The following is a 25,470-nucleotide window of genomic DNA, read 5'->3' on the forward strand; positions in this document are numbered from 1 at the left end:
GTGCTCCCACCGGTGTCGTGTGTGCCGACAGCCGGAGCAGGCACCGGGACTGGCGGCTCCCTTCCAGCGTGTGGGCAGCCCGAGCGGCACAGGCAAGCAGGAAGGCAAGGAGTAAAAGGAGACCGAGCTGCAGATTCAGACTTGAGAAGTAATTTCAGCCATGCCTTGGCGGATGGGAAATTGGGTTAGCGTGGTCTTTGGAAAAACACAGGTTGGGCAATGAGAAAGGAGCGGATCGCCAGCGGAGCAGGTGGTCGTTTACAAAACAATCCGTCTTTTTACGTATTTAGTAAGTCTTGAAGTAACAGCTGCAAGAGATCCGTTTGTTGCTGCCCATGCTCCCCTCCCAATTATTGAAAATAGCTTTAGCCCATCCTGATTTGGTGTGCTGAAATATTTTGGGGTTTAACTTTGTTATTTCATTTTTTAAAGTCTTCAGTGGTTGCATGTTTGACACGGCTTTGTTATGCTAGATGTTGTGTTATGATCTGGCACACAGAGCATTAATTCCTTTATCAGCTCTGTTTCCTTTACAGTTGTTCATTTAATTGAGCTCCTCTGTGTATTTTGCAAAACAAGATGCATTCATTATAACTTGCAGACCTCAGATAGTATTGTAACATGTTTCAGAAAAATAGCACTTTTGTAGATAGTTGTGGAAGTTGGGTGTTTGGTTTATTTTTCAGATGATGGGAGGAAGCAGTAGCAGAATTCTTGCATGCATAATCAGTCAGAACTTTCCAGAAGCTCTTTATTCAAGTTATTTTCTTTTAAAGCTGTGTTTACTCTAAGAATTCGGCTGAGGCAGTTGAAATATGTGGCTGCAGTGGGGAACAAAATACACTGTATGTTTTGTTACTCTCCTTGTTCTGCTTTGGCTTGTGCAAACAGTTTTAATCCAAAGGAAGAGATCATACGGTCTGTGACTGCGGTATCGTACAATCCAGTTTAGGGTGCAAATTACCCTCTTATGGTACATCCTGACATTGAATAGTCTTGTCTGGAATAGGCTGTAAATAGAGTGTATCCTTCTCTTTCACAAGCCCTTGGAGCAGGAAGCCACATGCCTTAGCTCTACAGTGTTCAGGAGCCAGCACATCTGTGGGACCATGCACCTGCATGCGGCTGGAGATGTTCAGACACTGTCTTCAGTGCAGATTTTGAACATTAAACACTCATTTCTGGTTGCAAACAGCCTCCACATGCTGCCAGGGGTTCAGCACCAGAAAGGCCATTTCCTGGAGCATGCAGCAACCTCTGCTGAGCTTGGCAGAGCTTGTGAGGGACCCTCCCAGCCCAGGGCTGAACAGCTGGTTTTGGACAGGTCACGGGGCCACAGTGCTGTCTGTTGGGAGGATTTCTGTTGCACTGGCATCGTGCATGAAAAAGGTATGGGCAGCCACAGGAGTGCTCAGGATTGTTCACTGTTACTGGCTAAGGCAAGCAGGAGTGGCTCATGTGGTGTCCTGCAAATCCTCTCTGCTGTTGCCTCTCCCTCTCCCAGCCATGGCTGATGGTGGATTGGAGGTGGGCATTGCTCCTTAGCCATGGGTGAATGCAGAAGGGGGATTAAGAACTTGGTTTCCTGCATCCTGACTCAAAAGTAGGCATATGTGCTTTCTTGGGGGAGTTAGAAACAAATTGGTTTCGACAGAGCTTTTTTAGGGAGTTTTCTCAGGCACAGGATGAAATTTTGAGGTGAAAAAAAATCATGCTTCTTTCCCCGCTTCTCTATTGGGCCAGTGTGGAGAGGACCAACTATATTTTTGGGTGCTTGGGATCCATGTGTGTGGCTGTTGAGGAACATGTGCTGCATGTACACATCTTCTGCACAGAAATGTGATGGGTAGAATCCTTGCTCTGGACTGAGACTGGAGCTATTCCTGGGAAAGAAAACATCAAGAAAAAACTGGGGATGAAGGCACCTCTTCTGTCCTGCTTACTCTGTTCTGGCTGATGTGAACAGGCATGCTGGGTGCTTGGATAATGTGTGTGTGTTTGTGTGTTAGCTTACACACCAGTGTGCACAGACACATTTGGTTTCCCTGATGCATTGTGCTGTCCTTGCTGTAATCTGAGAACCACAGCCCTTGGACAGGGCAAGGCAGAGAGTCCATCTGTGTTTCCACAAAAGCTTAGCTAAGTGCATTTTTTATATTGTGTTATGGGCCTGATTCTTGTGGGGGGTTAGATGCTCTCCGTTGTGGATGCCCAGTGTTTTTGCAAGTCGCTCTGCTCAGAAGTTGGTGGTTACAGGGCTTTTTTTAAGGGGAAAAGCATTTTTCCATTTGTTTCTCCATAGAGTGAAACCGCTAAAGAGCCCTTGCTCGGTTTTCCACGCACAAGGCATACACTGATGGGAGCATGAGAGGGACTGCAGGTCTCGGAAGGCTTGAAGTGTGTGAAAACAAGGAGTCCTAATGAAAAGGGTTTTGCAGTTTAATTGTAGTGGGTGTGCCTTTGTTTGTGCAAAGAAATGAAAGTGCTGGAGGCCAAAGTGCTTTCTTTATCCTCAGAGCAGGGAGCAGTACAAACTTCCCTGGCCAGTTCTGCCAAGGTGCCTGAGACCTGCAAGTCCCTACAGAGCTTTGGCTCTCTGCTCACTGGGACCCCATCCCACGGACTTTGAGCCTTCAGCCATCCAGCCTCTCAGGGCTCAGCAGAAATACCATGTTGGGTTCCTGAGTGCCTTTCCTCTTAAGGTGCTTGTTCACTTCACAGATCCACTGCATTTGGGAGGACCATTGTGTCCTTTGCAGTGGTTTTGAGAGTCATGACTTTCCCTCGGGATGGATCTGCACATCTGCATGTAGCCAGTGTTCTGCTTGTTCAAGGCAAGGGGCTTGTTCCTCCTGCCCACTGCCTTGTTAACCCCTTTGGAATAGACCATGAGTTGCAGGCTGGTGCCAGGTGGCCAAATGCCCTGCTTCCCTCTGCATCAGCCTCCTGAGCTACCCCATGCCCCACAGCAACACGATCCATTTTAAATAGATGCTGTTTGCAGCATCTTGGACTTGCTGGGCGAGGATGAGAAATGCTAACATAAATTCTTTAAATAACATCTAGTAGTGTTGAATGCACAGAATTATAAAACATTTTTATATTCTCAGACTCATTTGCATCTTCACATTAAAAACTGTGGTTTTCTTCTCAGGGAATGGTTGCAAGATCTGATTTGTTTTGAAATCAAAGCTAAATTTGTGTTCTTGCTTTCTTCTTTGCCCTTCATTTGACAAATTTTTCTTGTTCTATAAATACAGAATTGTAAACAAGGGCTAATCCTTAGCAACAACCTGGAAAGTTAACATTTCTCTCCAGCCCCTATTATAATTAATTCAGACACCATGAATATGATGTGATTTACACATAATATTCCTAAGGCCAGGAGGTACTAATATCTTGTTAGAGAACTGAGGAAAAGAACATGCTTTTGTGTGTGCCATATAACATAATTGCACTGCATTTTCTTTCATGAGAAGATGTTTAAAGATGCTTTTTACTTTGCATTTGAAAAATGAAAGGCTTCTGCTTCTGCATTTGGCTGAAATTGTCTTAAATGTGTTTTCCCTCCTGCAGCAGTCAACATTGTCAAAACATTTTGCGAAGTACATTTTAATAATATGGGTTAGGACCATCATTATATTAATTTAATTCTCTGTGTAGGTAAATTCGTAAGATGCTTCCACTTTGTCGTAAAAGTTTTTCACAGTAAACATCATATGTTTTCCCTGTGCAAAAAAGGAAGGAGATAATATAGTCAACAAAAGGATAAAATGCCTTGTGTGAAAATTGTAAAAGTTTAGCTTGAGCAGTCTTTCTCTCATGGTCCATCCTTGTATTTTATTTAATTTTCATTTAATTTTGTTTTATTCTGTTTATATTTGTTCAGGGAGTGTTTTTGTAGTGTTAATCTATGTAAGCCACATGCAGTTGAAAACTGCAACTCCCAAAAGGCTATGATTAAAACATTATGGATGTGGCAAACCACAAATGCAAAAGGAAGTTTACATTTAGATTTTCTATATAAAAAATATTATATTCCAGTTTTGTAATACCTTGGTATCGTGGTCAGCATTGCCATAAAAATTCTGTGTTATATGGAATGATACAATCTGTGAAGCATTTCCCATTATGTAGACACCATGTCTTTAAATTATAGCAATTTCTTAAGATTTTAAAGCAAAATGAGCTCTTAGAAGTGTGATTAATAGCAGGGAATGAGGCTAACACTGGGTCATCAGTGGCACTCCATTACAAAAAAGGTTGGACTAATAAAAGCATCCATCTATTTGACCAATAAAGCATTTGAATGATATGCTTATAGTTTTTATCATAGTGTAGTTACTTTGTACTGAATAAACTGTGATTTTACGTGCTGGAAAAGGAGCATGGAACAGGCAGCGCGGCTGAGGTGAGAGCAGTTGTCTCAAGTAGGGAAATATCAGGACTTTTATGTGAAGCTTGATGTTTTCAGAAGCCTTCAGGTTGCAGTGTCTAAATTTTTGAAGCTGCTGTGAAATATCTAAATCCCCCGTGACCCGTGCCTGCCTGCCCACAGTCATTCGGTGAGGCTGGCCCTTGCTGTCCTGCAGGGAGGGGAGAAAGGAGGGTATTGTGTGTAATCATTAATTCAGAGTTAAGTCCCCGGCAGCCCCAGACATCAGAAATACTCTGCTGCAGCACAGGAAATGGGGCAGCACTTCTGTTTTCCTGGTGTGCGGACGCCAGCCCCGTCCTCGAGTCGCACCTTTCATCCTGCCTGCTATTATGCTGTCAACCTGATGTATTAAAAAATAGGCAGTTGCCTGAACAATACTGCATTTGGGTTTTATTTAAATACCTGTCTTATTAGTAGGTTGTACTGATTTCATGGTTTTGAACCTTTTTTTTCTTCTCTCTTTTTTTTTTTTTACTACAACAAAAGGCTAAACATTTTCTGAAAAAGAAAACGAAGGTTCTTGGCCAGCTGTGGATGTCCAGGATTGTGCTGTGAAAAAAAGTAACAAATATTCTAAAACTTGTAAAAAAATGATGAGGGGGGAGGCTTCTGGCCATCATGCTGTTTGCACATGAAATGGCAAGGGAGGGGAGATTAGTGCCAGGGCCAGCTGTGACCTTGGATGCTTCATAGATTTGAGACTGGGATGATTTTCCTCAGTGCTTGGTGGTGATGCTGGTGCTCATCAGAAGGTAGGGGTGAACCAGGGAGGGACAAAGGTGCAGCTGGGAGGAAAAAGGACCCGTGGGATAGCCCACAACTACATCCATTAACCCCACCTGACTGGTGCAACATCCTAAAGGGCTTCTTTTACATAGGAGAGGGATGAGGAGACCCCTGGAGGTCCCATGCAGGGATTGTGTCAGGGCAGGAATGTAACCCAGAGCCCTGGATTAACCTCTACCATTAGGAACATCCATCTTCTCTCCCTGTACTTCAGATCTTTCCCGAAATCTGTGTTCAGGATAGACAGCTTAGAGAAACCCCCCTGGAGGAACGCTGCCATAGGAAATTTCATGAGTGTTACAGGGATGAGAGATGGGGAAGAAAAGGCTTTCTGGAAAATGGCAGACCCAGGGGATTTGGGTGTCCTGAGCGCCTTGAGGACTGAAGTCACAAACCTCAGGGACAAGAGAGGGATGTTGGGTGGGGAGCAGTTGGGGGGAGTTGAGGTTTTGGTTGCTAAAAGACATCCAAGGGGCTTTGGGGTTAAAAAAGAGGAGCTGGGGAGATCTACAAAGATCAAGGAATGGTGATGGGAGGCAGAGGCAAGGGGGCAGAAGGTGGGAAAGATAAAGGAGGGAGAAGAAGGCTGAACCATGGCTTCATTGCTGCTGCAGGGCCCTGGCATGGCCATGGGTGTGTGTGTAAATGACTCGTGTCCACGGTCATGCTGGACTGGTTGGGCTGTGTCGAAAGCTGTTGCTTTGCTTGTTTGTTCTAGGAGTGAAATGAAAATTTTGTACCCCACCTTTTGCAGTTGTTTTTCTGGGTTTTCAGTTGTTTTTGTTTTTTGTTTTTTGTTTTTTTCTAATGCAAATGGATCTTTCACATCAGTGGTTTGGCCGGTAAATCTTGTTTTGTGAAACACTTTCAAGTGTTTTCAACTCCTTTCTTTCCCCTTTATCAGAACAGATGCACAGCTCTGTATTTTCCCCTGCTGCCTGTTGTCTTGAGGTTGCACAGCAAGACTGCAGAGGCTTTTTTGTTTGTTGTTGTTGAAGGGGAGGAAAAAAACCCTCAATCCACAGAAGAGTTAACAGGATTTCACTTGATCTGCTCGTTTATGCAATGAGTAATGCGAGGTTGGTAACAGCAAATTGTTGTTTATAAGCAAACATGGCACTGTGTAAACAAGAAGGCCTGGTCCCCAACTGGTTTGATTTCATGGTGGTCAGCAGCTGATGCATGTAACGTACAACCTTTCTGCTTCTCGAAATGTCAGAAGAATGACTATTTGTTTGTCTTGAGTTCTTCCCAGCTGTTTACTCTGTAATGCATTTGCCTCAACCTTGATTCCCTAAGAGTGGCCCCTTTCTCCTCCCTACTCTGTTTACATTAGTCCTGCCCCGAGTGTCACCTATGAAATCTGTTGATTATTCCACCTGGTTAATGTTAAATTGCTCTTGCAAGATGATGTGTTTGTTCATAAACACAAATGCTGGGCCCCTTGTTTACTGTACCCATGGCAGCAATCAGTTATTAAACAAATATTGCTTTGTTTGCGGGTGTGAGCAGCAGTTTATCCTGCAAGGTCTGGAAAAAAACCTTTAAATGCTGGGATTTTGATAAAGGAGAAAAAGGGGAGCTTGTCCCTGGAATGTGGCTGAAACTCACTTTGGTTTGCTTTGCTTATCTTTAACTTGGGTGAAGGGGCTAGAAAGATTAGCAAGTTGTTTGGTTTTTCCAAGAGATTTCCTTAGTGTAATGATATCTATCCAGTTGTTTGCTTTTTTCAGAAGGGAGAGAGCACTCCTGCAAGACGACTAGCACAGCGGTAGACGGCTGATGGCTAGAAAATCCTGCATGGAGCAAACAAGGAGGTAGAAGGTCTAGGATAAAGGTATAGGGCTATGAACCAGGTAATCACCCCAAAAGTATGGCCTTGTGTTCTATGTCAGCATTTGGTTGGGGGCTTTTTGGTTTCTCTCTTCTCTCATGTCGGATTTTAATTGATGCATGTGCCCTCGATGGGGTTGGAAAAGGCAAAGCTTTCAGCTTTACTTCTGAGGAGATCTGAGGAAAATCTGTTTTAGAAGCAGAGCCGTTTGAATGGAGAGAAAATACCAAATTTAAAAACACGCTTTGTTGCTCCTCCTCCTGCGAGTGAGATGACGGAGCTGCTTTTCTTCTTTTTATAACTGGAAAACTGCGTTTACATCTGCTAATTTCTCTGTGCTGCCTGTTTGTTCTTTGGTTTCTGGGAGTCCTAATTAGAGAGAGCCATCCTGGTAGTTGTTGCTTTTGGGTTGTTTTGAAAATGAGCAAGAAAAACTTGCTCACACCATCTTTGTTTTTCAAAATTACTGTTTGTTATTGTTTCTGAGTGGGGCTTGGATTTCAAATGCCAGGCAGGACCTGTTAGCACTAACAGTAAATGGCTAGGGCTTTTCACACAAAGGGAGTAAACCCTCTTTGAGTGACCTTGAGAAAGAAATGTTAACTCTTCTTGTGTGAATGTGTTGCCTATTCCTGTATATCTGAATTCATTTGTTAAAATGTGAAGGGGTTTTCTGTTTCTTTATATGTGAATTCATTTATTAAGATATCTTGGATACACATTCATAGAAAGCACAAAATGAAAAAATTGTCCTCTTCATGCCTTGGAAAAGAAAGCAAAAAATATGCATAAAAATACATCCCCTGTATTCCCTAGTTTGCATCAGTGATCCAAACATACTGCTTGTTTGGGCTGCTGGAGCAGTGTCAGGGCTGGAGGGGAGCTGGAGGTACCTGAAGTGTGTAAGTGGACAAGCTGGTCATTAATTGACTCGTGTTACTGCCATGAATCAAACCTTTGCTACCTTGAACGAAGTGAAAATGGCATTGTGCAGAATTGTTAGAGTTGCACCTGGCTTTGAGGTGGTTTTTGACTTCTGGAGGCTGCTAGAGAGTTTAGATATGCTTTAATGGAGATGTGCATGGAGGATGGGAGTCTAATTCATCTACAGCCAGCACTTGGTACGAGGTTTCATGTTATCTTGTTGGAGCAGTGCTGCTGCTGTCTGGCACAAACTGACTGTATTTACTAAATGCAACTTTGGTCTTTTATTTGGTTGAACAGTCACCTGTTTTTCTGTGAGGCAGACTGCAAGAGTTTGTGATGCAAGCTCAGAGCAGTGTGCATGCAAACAAATAAGTCCTGGCTGTGAGAACAGCTCTGCAGTTTCTGTTCCTGTTGTGCGCGGAGCGGCAGGGAGCCCCACAGTGCTGTGATGCCTGGGCTGGGATGAGCAGGTGGGTACCTCCCCAGGGACACCGACCACGGGGCCAGCACCCAGGGCACTCGGCACCTCACTGGTGACCTTCCTTCTGGAGGAGTCACTCCTCTGGTGCCACGGTGCTCGTGTCCATGTGGTAGCAGTCATGGATTCACCTGGTATCATGAACTATGGCTCCTGGTTTGCCTTGGGGGTGTTTTTGGCCACTCGCCATTCCTTTTCTTCCAAATAAACTGATCCCGGTGATGGTAAGGATGATTTCTGTCAAGCTCACAGCTGAAAGACAGCTCTCCCCAAGAGAGAGGAAGGAACCTCACTCTGCCGATGATGGTATGTAAATGATTACATCATATTTGCCAGTCACTTGGAAGTGGCCCAGCTCTAGAGCTTTTATGCATCTATGGCATGAGCTTCATGCTGAATATGGATTTAATAGCTGTCAAGCTGAGAGGCATAGATTGAGATAGAGCTGGCTTTGCAAAAGGGGTGTATTTATCCAAGGTGAGACTGGGAGTAACTTCTGTGTGCATGTGTAAAATGAAGGGAGAATGCAAAAATCTAATTTGAGGAAGTTGGGCTGTTCATTGTCTGTTTAATGCTTTGGGTGTTACCACATGGAAGGCAGTGAGACCTGTTGTCTTCACAGCTTGGTATGTTTCATTGCCGTGGTTTTTCATGGGGACCAGCTCCAGCTCTTTTGAATAGAGCAAATGGCAAACTTTTTAATGCCTGTTTCAATTAATTCTTCTTGAATTTTCTCAATCTCTGTTCTTACTGGTTGTGGTCAGCAACACCTTCAGCAGAAGAGACTTCCTGAGGGGTAACTGCACTGACTAGTTCTCTGACAACTTAAGTTGTTTGACCATGATTTCACAAAAAGTCAGTGTGGCACGAGGGGGATTAGGCTCCTGATTCCCCTTCCCTTCTGCTCACCACAGCAGTCTTAAATTTCAACTCCTGCAGAGCATCAGCCAGCCCTTCACTGAGCTGATTTCAGGTTGCTGTGGCCATGATGATAATGCACTGTTGCTGGAAAGAAGGGACCCAGGCAGTGTGAGCCACACACCCAACAGTGAAAGAGGTCGTGCCATTGCATATAGTCAAATAAGTTAAAAATTGTGGCAGTCTGCTTCTAGACAGGAGCTGCCATTCAGGAGATTTGAGGGTGGCAAGAGGACATAAACACATAATAAGTGGCAAAAAGCCAGGCTGGTGACCATCGTGACCCACAGGGAGGAGGTTGGGCAGCCTGTGTTCTTCTCCTGTTGGCCATGGTGTTGTACTCCACCACTTTTTGAAAGCACGGGCTTTTCATTCACTGAATTTAGATACAGCTTCACATTTTCCTGCTCCTTGCTTTTACTTCTGTCTGTTTTCTATAGCTCTGCATCACCAAGTAGCTCTACCCCAGCCTCAGCAGGGCTGGAGGGGAGCAGCCCTGCGTAAACCAGGTGCCAGGGCCATGGCCCACAGGGATGCTCCAGGAGCAGTCTGAGTTGTTTCCCTTCCCAGGGAGGCCAGCACATCACCTCTGCCATGTGCTCAAGTTCCACAAGGCTTGGGATGAGTCCAGCCGAGGTGAGAGCATCAGGAGGCAGAGCCAAGGATGTGCTGAGGGTAATCCCATTTCTTCTGGACCCTTTATTTCCTAAGCACTAAATGAAATTTCAGATTTTAGATATGTCTAGACATATACAGTGCACGATAAAGTTGATAATACATTAATCATTTTTAACAACAGGTAATATGCATAATTTATGGTGTTACAGTGCTATCTTTTTTGATATTTATGATGGATAATGCTCAGTTTTTGCCCTCATATTACTGCTTTAAATTATACCACAAGAAAATTAATGAGAAAGTAGATTTATGGCTTTCATTTGTTTGTCAATTCGGAAATTAATTGGGTGTTAATTTTAGCCGTCCCTCATCAGACCAGGTCTTTAGTATGTGTGCATTACTTTGCATTCATTGAAGCCTACCTCCCATTTACTGTGGGTCACTAGCTTTGCATACATTAAAATAGCCCTCAGGCTCATTCTCTTGATTACTTTTTGAACTGCCATGCATTAGAAAATTTACGCCTTTCTGTTATAATTATGAAAATTCTCTATTGGAAGATGGTGCTTGCATAACAGCAAGTGTACAGTCTTGCTCGGCGATGTAAGATCGTATAGCAAATCCCAATACGTTTTTGTTCTAATCCTAGAAAATAGCACTCTCGACGATCTTTGTTGTGCGCGTTTCATCCTTTGAAATTTCAAGGATCCATTTTAATGCATTGAATTACCTCTTTAAGCTGAGGAAATATCAAAGGATTTCACCTCATCGCTGTCTCTTTGTTTCCTCTTTCCACACATCCCGTGCGCGTTCCTTCCCTTGCCTTGCTCCAGGTTTGCCTCTCCTCCTCCAAACCCCGCTGTCAGACGTGACTCAGCATCACTTTTTAGGACAGTGAAGACTGATTTGCTCTGTTTGCTACTATTTTGGTTGATTCCTAAAGATGATCCTTAATTGCACTTTGAATCCCCTTCTCCTTTCTCCTACTCCTGCACAATTCAGCAACCACCAGTAGTGTGTGGGCGAGTGGCCTTCGAAGGGGTAAGCATGAAGTTTTATCCAAAAAGTACCCTAATGTACTGACAGTTGATCTATAGTTAGTTAGTACATAATTATACCTAAAATACACCCTGTCAGCAGGATAAATGACGGCTACTGAAAACTCTAAAAGCATGACGGGTGTTCACCCATCTGCAATGACGAGAGCGGAGGGGTTTGTAAGTTGAGAAAGGCTGGTGAGTTCAGCATGATCTGATTTAGTTAAATCATGCCATATGTTGGGATAGCTCTCTCTAATAGTCGTGCTAACCACAAACACAGGCAAAGAGAAGTCATCTGGTCCACCTGGCTAGTTTGGACTTCCCTCCCCGGCGTTATTTCTGCACTTAGCATGGTGGCAGCCCTTGAGCTGCTCATGTGAAGCTGGCTGATTCACAGTTAATTGTGACATGGTGTAATTTAGTAAATGAGCAGCTGAACATCTGTACGCCTTCCCCCACAGCACATCAAGCTTTACCTTGCACAAGGCTTTTAATTTCCACTAGTGAATCCTTTTTCTTTCACTGAACTCATGGATGGCGGGATGGTGCTGCTGGCTGCCTCGCCAGCCTAGGCACGGGGTGTCAGCTGGAGGAGATGGGTGTGTTGGCATCAGCTGGGGGACATAAAAACATGTTCCTGGAAAAATTCACTACTGGTGGTGGGATGTGGAGCCTGAGATGCATTCCCTGGCAGGGCACTTGCTCCAAAGATACCAGAACTAAAAGAGACCACCTGTGAGTGGGGCAGGGGTCTCCTGGGAAAGCTGTTGGGGTCCTTGTTTCGGATCCTGGCAGTGCCAGGCTGGTGCTGCAGGGTGTTTGTCCCTGTGCTGTGGGGAGGCAGCAGCTTTGCTCCTGCTCTCTGTGTTCCCTTGCTGGTCGCACTCCGGAGCATATTTCCTTTTCAAGAGGTAAAATCCTGTCTTTGCGGCGTAACGTTGTTGTGGAATTCTTCCAAACTGTGTTTGGGGTTTTTTGTTTTGTTTTGTTTTTAATAATTACGCGGATAAATGCTCTAAAATTATTCCTGAGCTGGTTTTGGGGAGCTGCTTGTGACTGCTAGGTAGAACTTTTATTTATAAACCATGCTCGTATGGATAGAATGCCTGCTGGAGAATTTCGGGCTAGATCGTGTGATTTGATCACTCACTTAAAACTGATTTTAGCATTGACTCTTCTGCCTATAAAAGTAGAAATACATTTTATAAATCTGTGTTGTGTTTAATTTACATGTCCTTTCATGGCTGGGCCAAGTTCTTTAAGGGCATTTATTCTGCTTCATATAAATAATTGATCAGCCAAGTTAATTTACTTCTGCCTGACTTGGTCAACCTTAATTAACTGCCCTAAAATAAAGACTGAACTTTTTGTTAGCTTAAAATCTTTCACAAATGTGGCAAAGGAAGATTGTATTATGACAACATTTTTGCTGTAGCACTGATCCCAGGGGATAGAAATGCCTAATGATCTTTATGTGCATATGTATTTGTAAACACCTCCAAGTACTAATATCTGAAATATAATCATGGACCTTGAAGAAACTTTGAAACACACAGACTATGCTGTGAATCTGTAGTCCACGTTAAGTCTGGAAGATTATTTAAACAGGGATTTTTAAGGCCATAAGACCCCAGGGATGTTTTTTTAAAGGTGATGATATGCTTAAAGATATAGATTGGTACTTATTGAGGAATCTTAAAAATGCCTCACCAGATGCCTCCATGTATGGTGAAGCATCTAGAGACATCTGAATATCAGTCCCTTAGTCTTTCAGACTTGGAGTGGGTCCTTATTCTGACAGGTGCTTCAGTCAGTAAATCCTCCCTCATGCTGACATTAAACAATGCTGCTTAGTCTTCAGAAACTATACTGGTAGCAGAATTGCAGCAGTGGCACACTTCAGCGCCCACCTCCTGCCTACTAATCTCCATGCTTAACCTTGCTCATCTTAATAGGCCAGTGGAGCTGAGATGTGTATCAGCAGCATCTGGTCTTGGCGCTGTTATGGACTTTATGGACGCATTTTAATGCATTAGCAAAGAACTTCTTAAGAATTAGGAATCCTTTAGGTTCGTTTTTTTTTTACCTCAAAACACTGACGCTGGAGTCATCAGAAAGATTATTTTAATTCAGGCAAAGTTCACATTTTACCTGTGTTTTCTCAACTTCGATCACGTCCTTAAAAAATTTGCTGTCCCCTGCTTTCCTCCCAACTAATCTGGAAGATGATTACCTGTTGTCCTCCTGTTGACAGAGTGCCTTCTTTAGATTTTGCTTCACTGAAATTTTGCTCCATTACCTTGAACATTATTCACCAAAGAGATGGGCCCAGCTGTAGGGCATTGACTTTGTGTTTGACTGTACATCAAAGCTAGAAAAAGTTCTGTGCAGGTTAAAATGGGAATCTGAAGAAACTGATCACTCTTCTGAAATTTTTAAACCAAGCCTACATTAAGTCAGAACAGTTCTTTTATTATGTGCTCCTTGATTTCAGGATGAAGTTTCACAAGCTGTTGTTGATACTGCAGCCTACCTTTGGTCCCTTCATAGGGGAAAACCGTCTTGTGTCACCTTTAATAATTCAGAGTCATTCTGTATCCCTCATAACATGAAATATCATAGAATTTTTCTATATATAGAAAAAATAAAAATACTTACACTGGTAATAACCCACATATTTTAAGCGCTAAAAATGCATTTTTCTTTGCAGAATTGATAAGAGAATAATTCTGCTTTCTAGAACCCATGAGATAGACATGGGCTCTTCTACCATTACATTTCTTAAGTCAGAACCAGGTTTCCTGCCTGTAATGGAATAGGTTGTGGAGTATTATTATTTCTTATAATAAATCATTATGCACAACAGCTTCTCCAGCACTGTGTTGGTTGTATTCAGACCAGATTCACAGTTTGTGATACTTCACCTGGAGTTTCAGTTCAGTTCCCACAGAACCTAATTATGTTGCATAAAGTCAACCTTGCTTTGCATTTTTCTTTCACAATTTTGAATGACAAACTTCAGTAATAGGCTCCTGTAAGTTCATATCCTCTGTGCAGGGAAGAGACAATTATCTCAGCCATCCTCGGTGTACGATCACCTCAGCTCATTTAGGTGTGTTCAAAAAGACAAATAATAATCATTCTTGCAGAAAGCTCTCACAGGTTGATTTTTCATGACATGACACTTAATGATCAAACCAAATTGTGATTATTCATGTCAACTCATATTTGACTTCAGTGATGAAATTAACAGTTTTATCTTTTTTTCCCTTGAAATACCAGTTTTCTATGAGAGGTATTTTAACAAAGTGCTTTTGTTTTGTACAAGCATCTAGTTCAAGGTATATAGAAGTTGACTGCTTGTAAATTGGTGGGTTTTTTTTTTTTTTTTTAATGCTTAAAGATGTTCCCTTCTGGTTTTAAAATAATTTTTGAAAGTTTAAACGTGGTCCCTTAGCAAACTCTCTTTCCAGCTTCATTTTTTTTGATAGCTGCTGCCAGTTCTGCTGGGATCTGTAGGGTGGTTTCACCCAGTGGAGGGGCCATGGCCCTTGTGCAGCTGAGCTGGTAACTGGCTGGGGTTCTTCAAAAGGTAAAACAGAGCATGAAATTTGTCATGGAAAAGGTTCTCAAGAACTATGATCTTTTTCTAACCAAATACAATAAATAATCCATCTTTTTCTTAGTCCTGTAGGTTAGAAAAATTGTTGCAATTTCTACTGTTTTTTTCTTTCCAGGACCATTTTGCAGTCCTAGAGACAATAAATAATTTCTTGACCAGTTTGGTTGTGAATTATTTTCTGTGTCCCGGAGATATTTCGCTCAGAAGGGCAAGCCAACAAATCGTGATCAGGCAGTGATGGATCTCCTCCTCAGTGGTGCACATTCTTCTTGCTGCTGTCAGAGCTTTGCTTGGTGCTTCCTCTGACCCTACTGCTTATTTATCCAGGTTCTCACTTCCCATTTGTTGCATCAGAAGGGCTGGAAAATGAGATGTATTTCTTTACTGTTCTGGCACATGGGTTTTAGCATCTCTTTCCACCACAGTGGCTGCTGGAGGCATTTTCCACCAATTCTTGAGTATGTTCTTCTTCCATCAGCTTCAGTCCATGAGGTGGGGACATGCCACCCACCATTACTGTCATGCTCCAAAACAGTCACTGGCATGAGTTTAACCCTCTAACCCAATTTTTCCTGCTGGTCATTGTTGTCTTCATCTGCTGCTGGGGTAAATTAATGTAGTGCTCCATTTTCTCCAGTTGAGACCTGACTCCAAAATTGGGTGGAAGCAGAAAAAAATTACATCACTTCTTTCTTTTTGATTTGTCATGGGGTAAAAGAGGTAAATCTTCTTTTTAGCAGTACATAAAATCCTTTTTTTAGCATATAAAAATTGAGTGACTTGGGAGCTGTCTGTGGATTCTCACTCCTGTGTCTTCTTCCAAAGCAACCTGTGTCATGCAGTCACTGCCTGGTGTGTAATCCAGCCTTGCCTGTTAGATGTAAACACTTATTTAGACCTTATCATGCTTATGGGCTTTTCTTACAGTGCTGAAAATGAAAAACACACCATACTTGGTGTGTACCAGAGCAGGATCATGCTCAAATCCAAGAGCATTTCCTAGTGGTGTTGGGAAAGCTGTAGGTTTGTTTAGATCTCTGGAGCTTTTACAGAGGAGTTGACAGAAGCTTTATAATGAGTCTCCAAGCCCTTTTGTCCCCTGGCATAATTTGAAGATTTAACAAAACAGATTGAAAGAAGTTTCCATAGACCAGCTGAAATTTATTTAAATGTAATCAGAATGTTTGAATCTGTCCTGCTACCATCCATGTGCTTGGTTTACTGAATTCAAACAGGTTCTTCTTGAAGATAAAACATCTTCCTTCTGAGGTGAAGTACCCTGCCCAGGGGCATTTTGGCTCCTATGTCCATGTGATTAGTGTGGGGCTGGCAGCGTGCTTGGGACACACAGCTTGGCTTTCCATACCCCATCTCCCCTGGGGGAGGGGGACAGCAGGGATGGGCTGGTGGAAGCCAGAGAGGTTAATGGTGTTTAAATCCTGGAAGCTGGGGCTTTGCAGGTGGAAATATTTTTAAAACAAGTCATCATAATATCTCTGAGTTAGTGCTTTGCAGCTGAAAACCAGCATATGTGCTTTGTGTGGGGAGTCTTGTGCACCAATGGTGATGTTAGTTCCTGAGCATGTGTAAATCCCGCTGAGGGTGTGTAAATCCCAGGGGTGCTGGGGTGAGGAGGTGGGTGCACATCCTCATCCTCATTGAAGGCTTGTGACCCACTGGTACTCTTGGTGAGCTCAGAGTGTGAAGCACCCAGGGACAGGCTGACACCAAGAGTCAGTAGAGAGGGCTGGCTGGAGGGAGCTGTGGCTGCTGAGATGATGTTTAGCCAAATCACACAGGAGGCTCCTCACTGTAATGCCATAAGAGCATCCAAATCCGTAGCCGAAAGCTTGGCCAACAGGAGTAATTCTGTGAGCATTTGTAGCAGTTCTCCTGAAATGAAAAGTGATGATGGTTCAACACATCCAAGATTAAGCCTAAATTGCTTCAGAGTAATAAAAGGTGCTAATTTGGCACTATCATGGTATGAGTGAAAACCAAAATAGTGAATGCTCTGCTTCACCTCCATGCCCCTACACAGCATATATCACATTTTTGATATTGTCCATCATATGTTGCCAAGAATGACTCATCCATTTCAAAGGAAAGCATCCAGATGTAACTAGAGAAATTTAATTATGGATTCTGTGTGTTCGTTCAAAAATATTTTTTTTTCTCTAAGGGAAAAAAGATGTTGAGCAAATAATACTATATTTAGAAGAGAACTAACTTACTAAAATTATAGCTGTACCAACGGATAAATAAACATAAACTAGTAGCATGAACCATTAATGAAAGATAAATCGTATGAAGGAAAATGACATATGTTTACAGTTTTGGCAGGATTTAAAACAGGGCATGTCTCCTTATATACAGCAACTGTTTTAACAGCTGCTTTTTTTTTCCCCCCCACCTCCCCTCCCCTAAATTATTTCAGGTTTTTGAGTCATGATGCAAGAATCTGGGACTGAGACAAAAAGTAACGGTTCAGCCATTCAGAATGGAGCGAGCGGTGGCAACCATTTACTAGAGTGCAGCCTGCGGGAAGTGAGATCAAACGGCGAGACACCTTCCGTTGAAATTGGGGCTGCAGATTTAGCACATCTCCAGCAACAGCAGGTACTGTAAGATGCATTACAAGTTTCCTACCTACAGGAAAAGCATGAAGCATTTAACCCCCCCACTCCCAAGCCCTTTGTACTTGCCAGGCAGAGGATGCTTTTAGGACTTGCCTGTGACATTCTGCGCGTTTTTGCCCGTAGGGGATTGCAGTCAGTCGTTAGTGTAAAGGGAAACCTTGGACTTCTCTTCCGGGGCTCCTTTTTGTAATCATTCCCTGGAAACACCCAAAGATCAGGGCTTGCTTCCATTGCCTGAATGTGTTGAGTCTGGTGGCAGTGATTGGGTGAACTGCTGTATACAAATAACTGGTTTCCAAAATATGTCACTGGGTGGAAAATACGCTAACGTTAAGTTTTGGTTTTGCAACAAATTTTAACATAACCTAGCAACCTCTATCAACAGAATGTTTTCTATTAGTGAGGAAGGCTGCAGAGGTATCTGCTGCGCAAAAAGTCAGAATAAATAAAAAAATACATCCATGTCAGTGTTCCTCAACTCAGAAGAATCAGAACCAAATCGTGTGTTTTGCCTTGGTATTTTAATTAGTGTATATTCTGGGAAGTGACCAAATTCACCAGTGTAAATTATCCGCATAATACGGTTTGGCTTTTTCTTTTCCCTGATAAAATTCTGAGGCCCTCTGAGGAAATTTTACACCAAAGTGCTGGGCATGTATCATTAATGTGTTTGGGAACAAAGGCTGCAGCAGAGCCATGGTGAATACACTCACGCCTAACCCTCACTTTCTCTAATGCAATAAGGATTCTTAAAACCTTTTAAATAAGCGATTGGCAGCTGGTTAAGACTCCCCTAAGTGTACAGTGATCTTTTTAGCAGGTTGTTGTGGAGGAAAAAAACCTGTGCTCAAAAAAAAAGCAAAGCGAAGGCTTGAGGAGGAGCGGGGCACCCCATTTGCCAACCTAAGACAGAAAGCTGCCATAATTAAACAAGTCAGAAAAATGGATGATACTAAATGCACAGACTTTGGTTGTTTCAATCATTTCGTCCTACAGGTTTTTACTTGAAGTGAGAATACCATCAGTGAGAAAATCACAGCCATGCTGAATTCATTACTGCAGTAGTCACACAAAACCATGGATAAAATTTCAATAACTGCAGGCCACAGTTGAGTAAACAGTTGCACTGAAACTTAATTCCTGTTGACTTTTCCCTCATTCTTTGCCAGGGGCACATTCTGATTCGTAGTGCAAAGACAACAGGGGTTACAGCTTTGATTAATATAGGACAGTAGAAGAGGAGTAAAATATGTTCAACACAAAGGTCTCATCTTAAAAAAGGCTTAGTATCAAAATGAGTTAATTACACTGTGTTTTCCATAGGAGCACTATGGAATTTTCCAGTGAAGCTTTGTGCAGAGAGAAACAGGGAGGGGGGATCATGCAGACGTGCACACAGTGGACCAGAATGGCTCAGACCTCTGCTCCTCCACCACGAACTGACCCTGTGCCAGGGCTTCTCCATGGCCATCCCAAGGCTGGTAGCCATCCCAGGAGCTCAGGATGTCTCAGATAATGTTGTCACCTCACATGTAATGGCTGGTGTCATTCAGCCGCCCATTCGGTCAATTAAGGAGTGGCACCCATTCATTCCCAGTCCTCCAGCCCTCCCCAAAGAGTGCCCGGCACAGACCCGAGTGCTCAGGGCTGGGGATGGGATTGCCAGGCTCGGGATTGCTTTCACACAGCTCTGACTTTAGCTTGGAGTTTATTTATCCTCTGCCAGTACAGAGAATGTGGTTGGGGATCTTGCTTTTCTCCAAGTTCTTCAAAGACCTTTATGTTCTGTGTTTGAATTCTGCTGTTAATTGGTTTTGATGACTGACTTCTCCATGGAGTTTATCTTTTATAAAGCAAGTTGATTGCAAAGTTTAAAACAGTTATTAAATAAAAAAACGACCACCAAACCCAATCCTGATAACAATAAGAGGGTAATCAGAGCTAGCATAAAAATATCAACCTTGGTGTTTGGAAAACATTTTTAAATGCTGAAAAGAAGAAAACCCCGTTGTTTTCAGACAGCTAATGCAAGCATTTACAGATACACATACAACATGGAGCATAATGTTTAGATGTTTCTCCGTATACAACATATGCTCTCAGGTCACTTAACAGAATGCGTTCTACAAAACACTCCTTCAATACAAATGAATGAGTTCTGAATTAAACAGCTATTTCTTAAGAGCATTTCATTCAAATCTTTTCATTTTGCCACCTGGCACTTGTTTTGTCTGAAAAAAAAAAAAAAAAATCAGTGGTGGGTAGTTTGAGCTTTGCTGCTGTGGTTAGTTGTGTGTTCCCATGATGAGCATGGCAGAACAGTGAAACCTGCATGTACAATGGCTTGTGAAAGCATCTGTGCTGAATTTAGGGTCACATTTTTGGTGACATTTATGAATTTATTAGGACTAATAGCTTTGTTAGTATGAGAGAGGAAAACAGAAATACTTGAGGGTTTTTTTAGGAAGTTTTAATGGGTTTGCAGACTTGTAAACATTTTACCATGGAAAAATATGGAGCACCACAGCTGTTCATATGTTTGCAGGAGAAGTGTATGGTGTGATCACTCTTGCTGTGAGTACAGGGAGGACTTGTAGGACAAGTTTTATGCTTCCCATGTCATGTTAGGGTGATTCTGCCATGCAAGGAGACAGAGAGTGATGTGATGCTCAATTATTTTAGCATTAGCAATCCCATAAAATGTACTGTTAAGCTGGGAGTAGCAAATGTGGGGATGAGTTCTGCTATTTATAATAAAGCCAGGTAATTCCAACTGATGTTTATGTTGGTGAAGTAAGAAAGGCAAAGCAATACAAGTGACTCTTCAGGGATGGTATGTATGTGGAAGAGTTGGGTAAAAGTGGAAATGCGTATAGAAGTCGCCCTCAGAACCGAAGTATAAGGGAAAGAGAACTTTTTCTCACAGTATTTTGGCACCTGCTGGGGGTGAGAGAGGTGGCCTTCCCACTGCTGCTGACTCCACAGGTGCCAGAGGTCAGCATCTCATGGCAGTGATTGTTAGGATGTGGTGGAATGGGCAGGGGTTTGGTGACCTGCTTATAAAGTCTGGGGCAGGCATGAAGGTTACCTGGATCATTCCTTCCTAAAGAGATGAAACTGGGATGTGGTCTGGGGTCAGTAGTGGGGCTCAGGAGCTTTGTCCCTGAGTGCCCACAGAGGCAGCATCAAGTGACAGAACAGAAAACCTGGGAACAGAGTACCAGGCAGAGTCTGGCAGCATCTGTTGGCTCTGAGGCATCATGAAAAACATTTGGGAGGTGCAGAAGGTCAGGCTGGGCGAGGGAAGCTTGGGCAGAAGGGATGTAATGATGGGGTGACTCCTTCCTACCAAGCAGTAATAAATAAAGACTCATAGGGACAAACTGCCTTCTAATGTTCATGATCACAGCTGTAGTTGCTTCAGTGGTTTCTGATATCTCCTCAAATAGAAGTTTTGATGCCTCAGTCCTAGACAGTTCTTTTTTTTTTTTTTAAAGCTTATAAAATAAATATTATTTATTGCATTTTATTTTTATCCTCAGGACTATTCATTAAAGTGTTCTTCACGTTATTAGCAGTGAAACAAGACTATGAATTGAACAAAGAGAATGATTACAAAGTTGAATCCTGATGCATAGCAGCAAGACACCAAGTGCTGTGTTGCATGGTGGCAGAAATACAAACCTCTCCACATCAATAGCCGGATCCACTTTGATACCGTAACTTCAAGTACTGCCCCACGAGTATAAAACTCAGTATCTTTGTCTAATCCAAAAAGCTTTTGAACTTTGAGGAGGTATGACTTTAATAGTAATTTGTTGACAGATTAGCTGCAGAGATTGCAAAGGGTTTATTTTGCAGAACTGGCAGGCTCCTATCAGTGTTCTCTTAAGGAAAAAAACACACACTGCTGTTTTGCAATTGCTTCCATTTATTGACAAGCTGCGCTGAGCAGGCAGAATTGGAATGTTTGGATAATGTAAACCTATAGCTGCTTGTCTGATGGAGTGTAGTGTACTTTTAGGTAGTGCATAGATTGCTTGATAAAAAGGGTTACAAGGTGGCCGTGTTTATGACAAACTGGAATAGAAATACAAACGCAACTGGTATGTGGAGAAAGAAGGAGGAGGTTTATGTAAAGAATTGTGAGGAAGTTTCTTTTCTTCACTTCGTCTTTGAGCTGTACTATACTGTAATTATGAAGTGTCACTTCAAGCTTTCTGAAGAATTTAGATAAATACTGGTTTTGCCATGTGTCCACCAAGTAAGGAAAGAAGGGGGTTTTCCTGTTATATCCTGTTTTGTGTTTTTATTCCAGTAAATATCTGCAAGTGAAAAATACAGTTTTGTTCACATATAAAAGAAGACGTGATAGACAAAAGAAATTTGGACTAGATTCTGTGCCCAAGTCAGTGCCTGCAGTTGGGCTGTTTGTGGTGTTTGTGTGAAGATGCCAGAGTTGGGCCCTTTGGCAGAGGTTGTTTCATGAAATGTTGAGATGTGAAGTGTTAGATTGAGGGAATCAAACTCCAGAGGGAATATGTGGGTTCTTCAGATTTTGTTCATGTTCAAAGACAAGGAAAATGTACAAGAAATGGGGGATTTGGTATATTGTTGAGAGGCTGTTTTAATTGGGCAGATCAAAAAGAAAATTTGACTAGAAAGAAATCTGAATATATTGCAGTGTAAATGAAAGAAATGCCTTTTTTTTTTTTTGAATTGGTGAGTTTCATGTTATTTTGCAAACCCGTGAGGAGAGGTTACAGACCACATCAGGAGTTTTACAGTCCCATTGATCATGATGTGGACTTATCTCTGTAGAGCAAAACTGCTAAATTAGATCCAAGATAAAGTCTTTGTTTCATATTGACATAACTGGGTTAGACCAAAATTGTTTGTTAGACTTAGAAGGGAGCGTCCGTGTTGAGTCATTTTGTCCAAAGAGACATAAAGCCTAATTATTAAACTGCTGTTGCTATTGAAGGAGCCATTTGAAAGTATAGATTAAGCTCCATGCAGGCTATTGGATTGTGTCTGATTTTGTATTGTAGCACCCTTATAATTGAAGATTACAACATGGTGAAAAGATGACTGCATTTGTAGAGCTTCTGCTGTTTCATCAGAGATTGTGAAAAACAACTTGATGTTCCCAGTAACTTTGTGGTTTTTATCATTCATACTTTTCCCCCAAGTTCTGCAATCTCCCAGCATTGAACGGAAGGTGACATGATGTCTTTTTAGTCATTCAAATCTAATAACTTTTAATCTGAAGGTTAAGTAGTGAGATATAAACTAAGAGACGATAATATCAATTTTATGTTCACTGAAGGGCACAATATACCTCTTTCTAGTAGAGGGAAAATTGTGCGTAAAATGTCTTTTGCTTTTCAATGGAAAAGCTGTGGCTCTGAGAGCTTAGGAATGAAGCAGCGCTGGAAAAATTAAATAAGTTTTAACATAGGCTGGCTACCTTGCCTGGGTTTTAGAATCAATGATTTTTTTCCTTAATAATTCAATTTTTAGATCAGTTGTCAATGAACCATGCTGAGAACATTCATGCAGCGTTCTCTATCCTCACTATTGCTAATGTCTTTGTTATAACTGCTTATTGACACCAACAAGCCTTAAATTTTCTTTAACTGTTGAAGGGTAAGGGGAAACTACTACTTAGTTGCACTCGCTGAGATTATTGTTTTCTCTTTGTCTTGGTTTTGTTTTATTTTGCTTCTGAGGTCTTTGATAAATAACTGCATAAACCTGAGTCCTCAGAGCACCTTGACATTGGCACCCAGAGCTCTGCTGTTGTGTGTGCAGGTACAAGCATGGACATGCAGAAGCTGGGTCATTAGACATGTAATCACCTGGGTTATGTGCACATCCAAATCCAGAAGTCCTCTGTAGACTGCCCATATCTATTTCTGTATTTATTTATTGTTTTACAATAGCTGCTTTTACTTCACCTGGTAAATTAGGATCAGGCAGTAATCGTTTTGGTTTCTGTGGGCTCTTTGAAGGGATGGAGCTTCTGAAATATGTTTGCTGGGTTGATTTTTAGCCTTGCATCTCTGTGAAAATTCAGCAGCGGTGTGTTTGTTCCCAGCTGTTTTCGTAGGTGTGCACTCTCCCCTTATATTTGCTTATGCTTACTCATAAGCAGTAAAGTTCCACAGTCAGGAGTGCTGTTTAGGGAAAGTCTGCAAAGGAATGCTTTAAAGCTGTTAGCCAGCACGTGTGTACACTGCAAAAGGCTTCCAGCAAGCATCAGATATGAATTAAAAGTCTGTTTCAACTGATTGATGTTATTCAGATTATTAAAGACTGTTCCTTCTCCAGTGATGTTCATACTTTAAGGGTTGTTTTATAAGTGGTGCAACCACTTATTTGTAGCAAATATATATATCTATATCTATGTCTATATATATATATATCAAACTTAAAATGGTAGTGTGCCTATGAGGGTCTAAAGCAGCCTTTAATTCACATGGAACTGCTCCTCATTGTGGCTTTTAACGTTGCAAGATGCTTAAGCATGTGCCTAAATGTAAGTGCATGACTAGTGTGATTAAGGTCACTGGTACGTCTCATGCCTGTAAAATTAGGAATGTGCTTAAGTACCTTGCTGAATTAAGGCTTAAGTAATTTCACACTAATAAGAAGTTGCATGGATTGCTGATATTTTAGAACTAATTTAACTTTATTTGGAGACACGCTGCATGCAGGGAGATTGTTTGGCAGTGCCTGAGGAGCAGCAGTGGAATTGCAGCTGTTTTCAGTAGTGTAGCCCCTGATTTCAGTGGAGTTTTTTCTGACTTAAAAACATTTAAATAAGTACAGAATCAAATGCCATGGTTTCCTGCATTATGTTCAGGGGAGCTCCACTGGGTATCCCAGCAAGTGAGAAGAATGTTAACAGTACTGTTGTAATTTATAACAGTGATGTTGTAAATAAAGATTGGGATATGAAGTAAAAATGCAGAAGTTGTGAATGCTCTTCATGAGTTTATTTAACTGCATAGCACCCCATTAATTAAAAAAAAATAACAGAAGGTATCTTCTGGAGGCTTAGTGTAAACAGTGACATTATATAATGACAGTTTTGTAGGATAGTGTTGCTTGTTTTGTTGCTGCATTCTGTATTTTGTTAGCCGTGCTCCCTACATTTTCAAAACATAAACTATATTTGCAACCTGTTTTAAATAGTGCAAATATATCTCTTTTTCCCCTATAAAAGCTACAGATTGTATCTGTGGAGTGTATAGTCTCAGACATCCCTGAAGCCTGGGGCAAGTGCCAGGTTTATTACAAGTTGGGCTTTTCAATTTATTTTGAATCATATTTCTTCTTTTTCTTTTATGGGTTTTTGTTTGCTTTTTGTTTTGTTTTGGTTTTTTCCTTTTTTTTTTTCCAGGCTACTGAAAGTAGGGCTGATAAAGTGGAGGTTGAGGAGAGTTGGGCTATTTAATCTCTCTGACAATGTGTTGTAAAACTCATCAGTGCTGTTCTCCCCTTTGCCCCCAGCTCTCAGAGCGTGTTCCCAGGCAAACCAAAGAGAAGGATGCAAGAAATGGATATAATTCCTTGTGTTCTGTGTGCTGACCTAATACTGGTTCTCATTTAATGACCAGAGGATTGAGGACTGGGATGGTTACAGACAGAAGCATCACTGGGCATGCAGCTGCATGCCTGGAGATGGGTCATTTTTGCTTGGTAGAACACTGCAGTTCCAAGTTTAGGTGACCTCTTTTGATCAAGCTTCAAGGGTGAACTAATTCTTATATGCACATTTGGGGCCTTCTTACCTTATGAAATAGAATAAGCAAGTTTTTTGAAAGGATTTAGTTCCTTTCTAGCAAGAGGCATCGTTATCGAGGGGCACAACACAAATGTTTCAAATTTGGAGATGCAGACCAAGGTCACAGTTTGCCTCTAGAATCTGAAGTAATCAGGATTTTATTTCAGATAAAACCTCTGGGGCTGATACTTAGAAAACACAACTTTTAACTGGCATTACGCAATTTGCTATGGGTCACTTAGCCAAATATTTGTGTATGGGTCTTTTTTCTTCTTTTTTTTTCCCCTTTTTTTTTAAGACTTTCCAAAGTTCAGGTGGGATTTCAGGCTTTAACAAACTCTACCTGGAAATTAAGTGCAGGAAGGGAAGGGGGGGGGG

The 25,470-nt window shown here is 41.9% G+C and overlaps 1 protein-coding gene across 8 annotated transcripts in view; it reads left to right on the plus strand.

Annotated features, from left to right (window-relative positions):
* FOXP1 (forkhead box P1) overlaps nt 1–25,470 on the plus strand; it is a 331,699-nt gene that overhangs the window by 151,742 nt on the left and 154,487 nt on the right. For all 8 annotated transcript variants that reach the window (XM_031056354.1, XM_031056357.1, XM_031056356.1 and 5 more), the window contains exon 3: nt 17,099–17,280. In XM_031056354.1, coding sequence (XP_030912214.1) covers nt 17,110–17,280 — 171 coding nt within the window. In that variant the 5' untranslated portion in view covers nt 17,099–17,109. The remainder of the gene's footprint in view (nt 1–17,098; nt 17,281–25,470) is intronic.

This window comes from Geospiza fortis, unplaced genomic scaffold (assembly GCF_000277835.1).
Source record: "Geospiza fortis unplaced genomic scaffold, GeoFor_1.0 scaffold70, whole genome shotgun sequence".
In the NCBI taxonomy this organism is placed as follows: Eukaryota; Metazoa; Chordata; class Aves; order Passeriformes; family Thraupidae; genus Geospiza; species Geospiza fortis.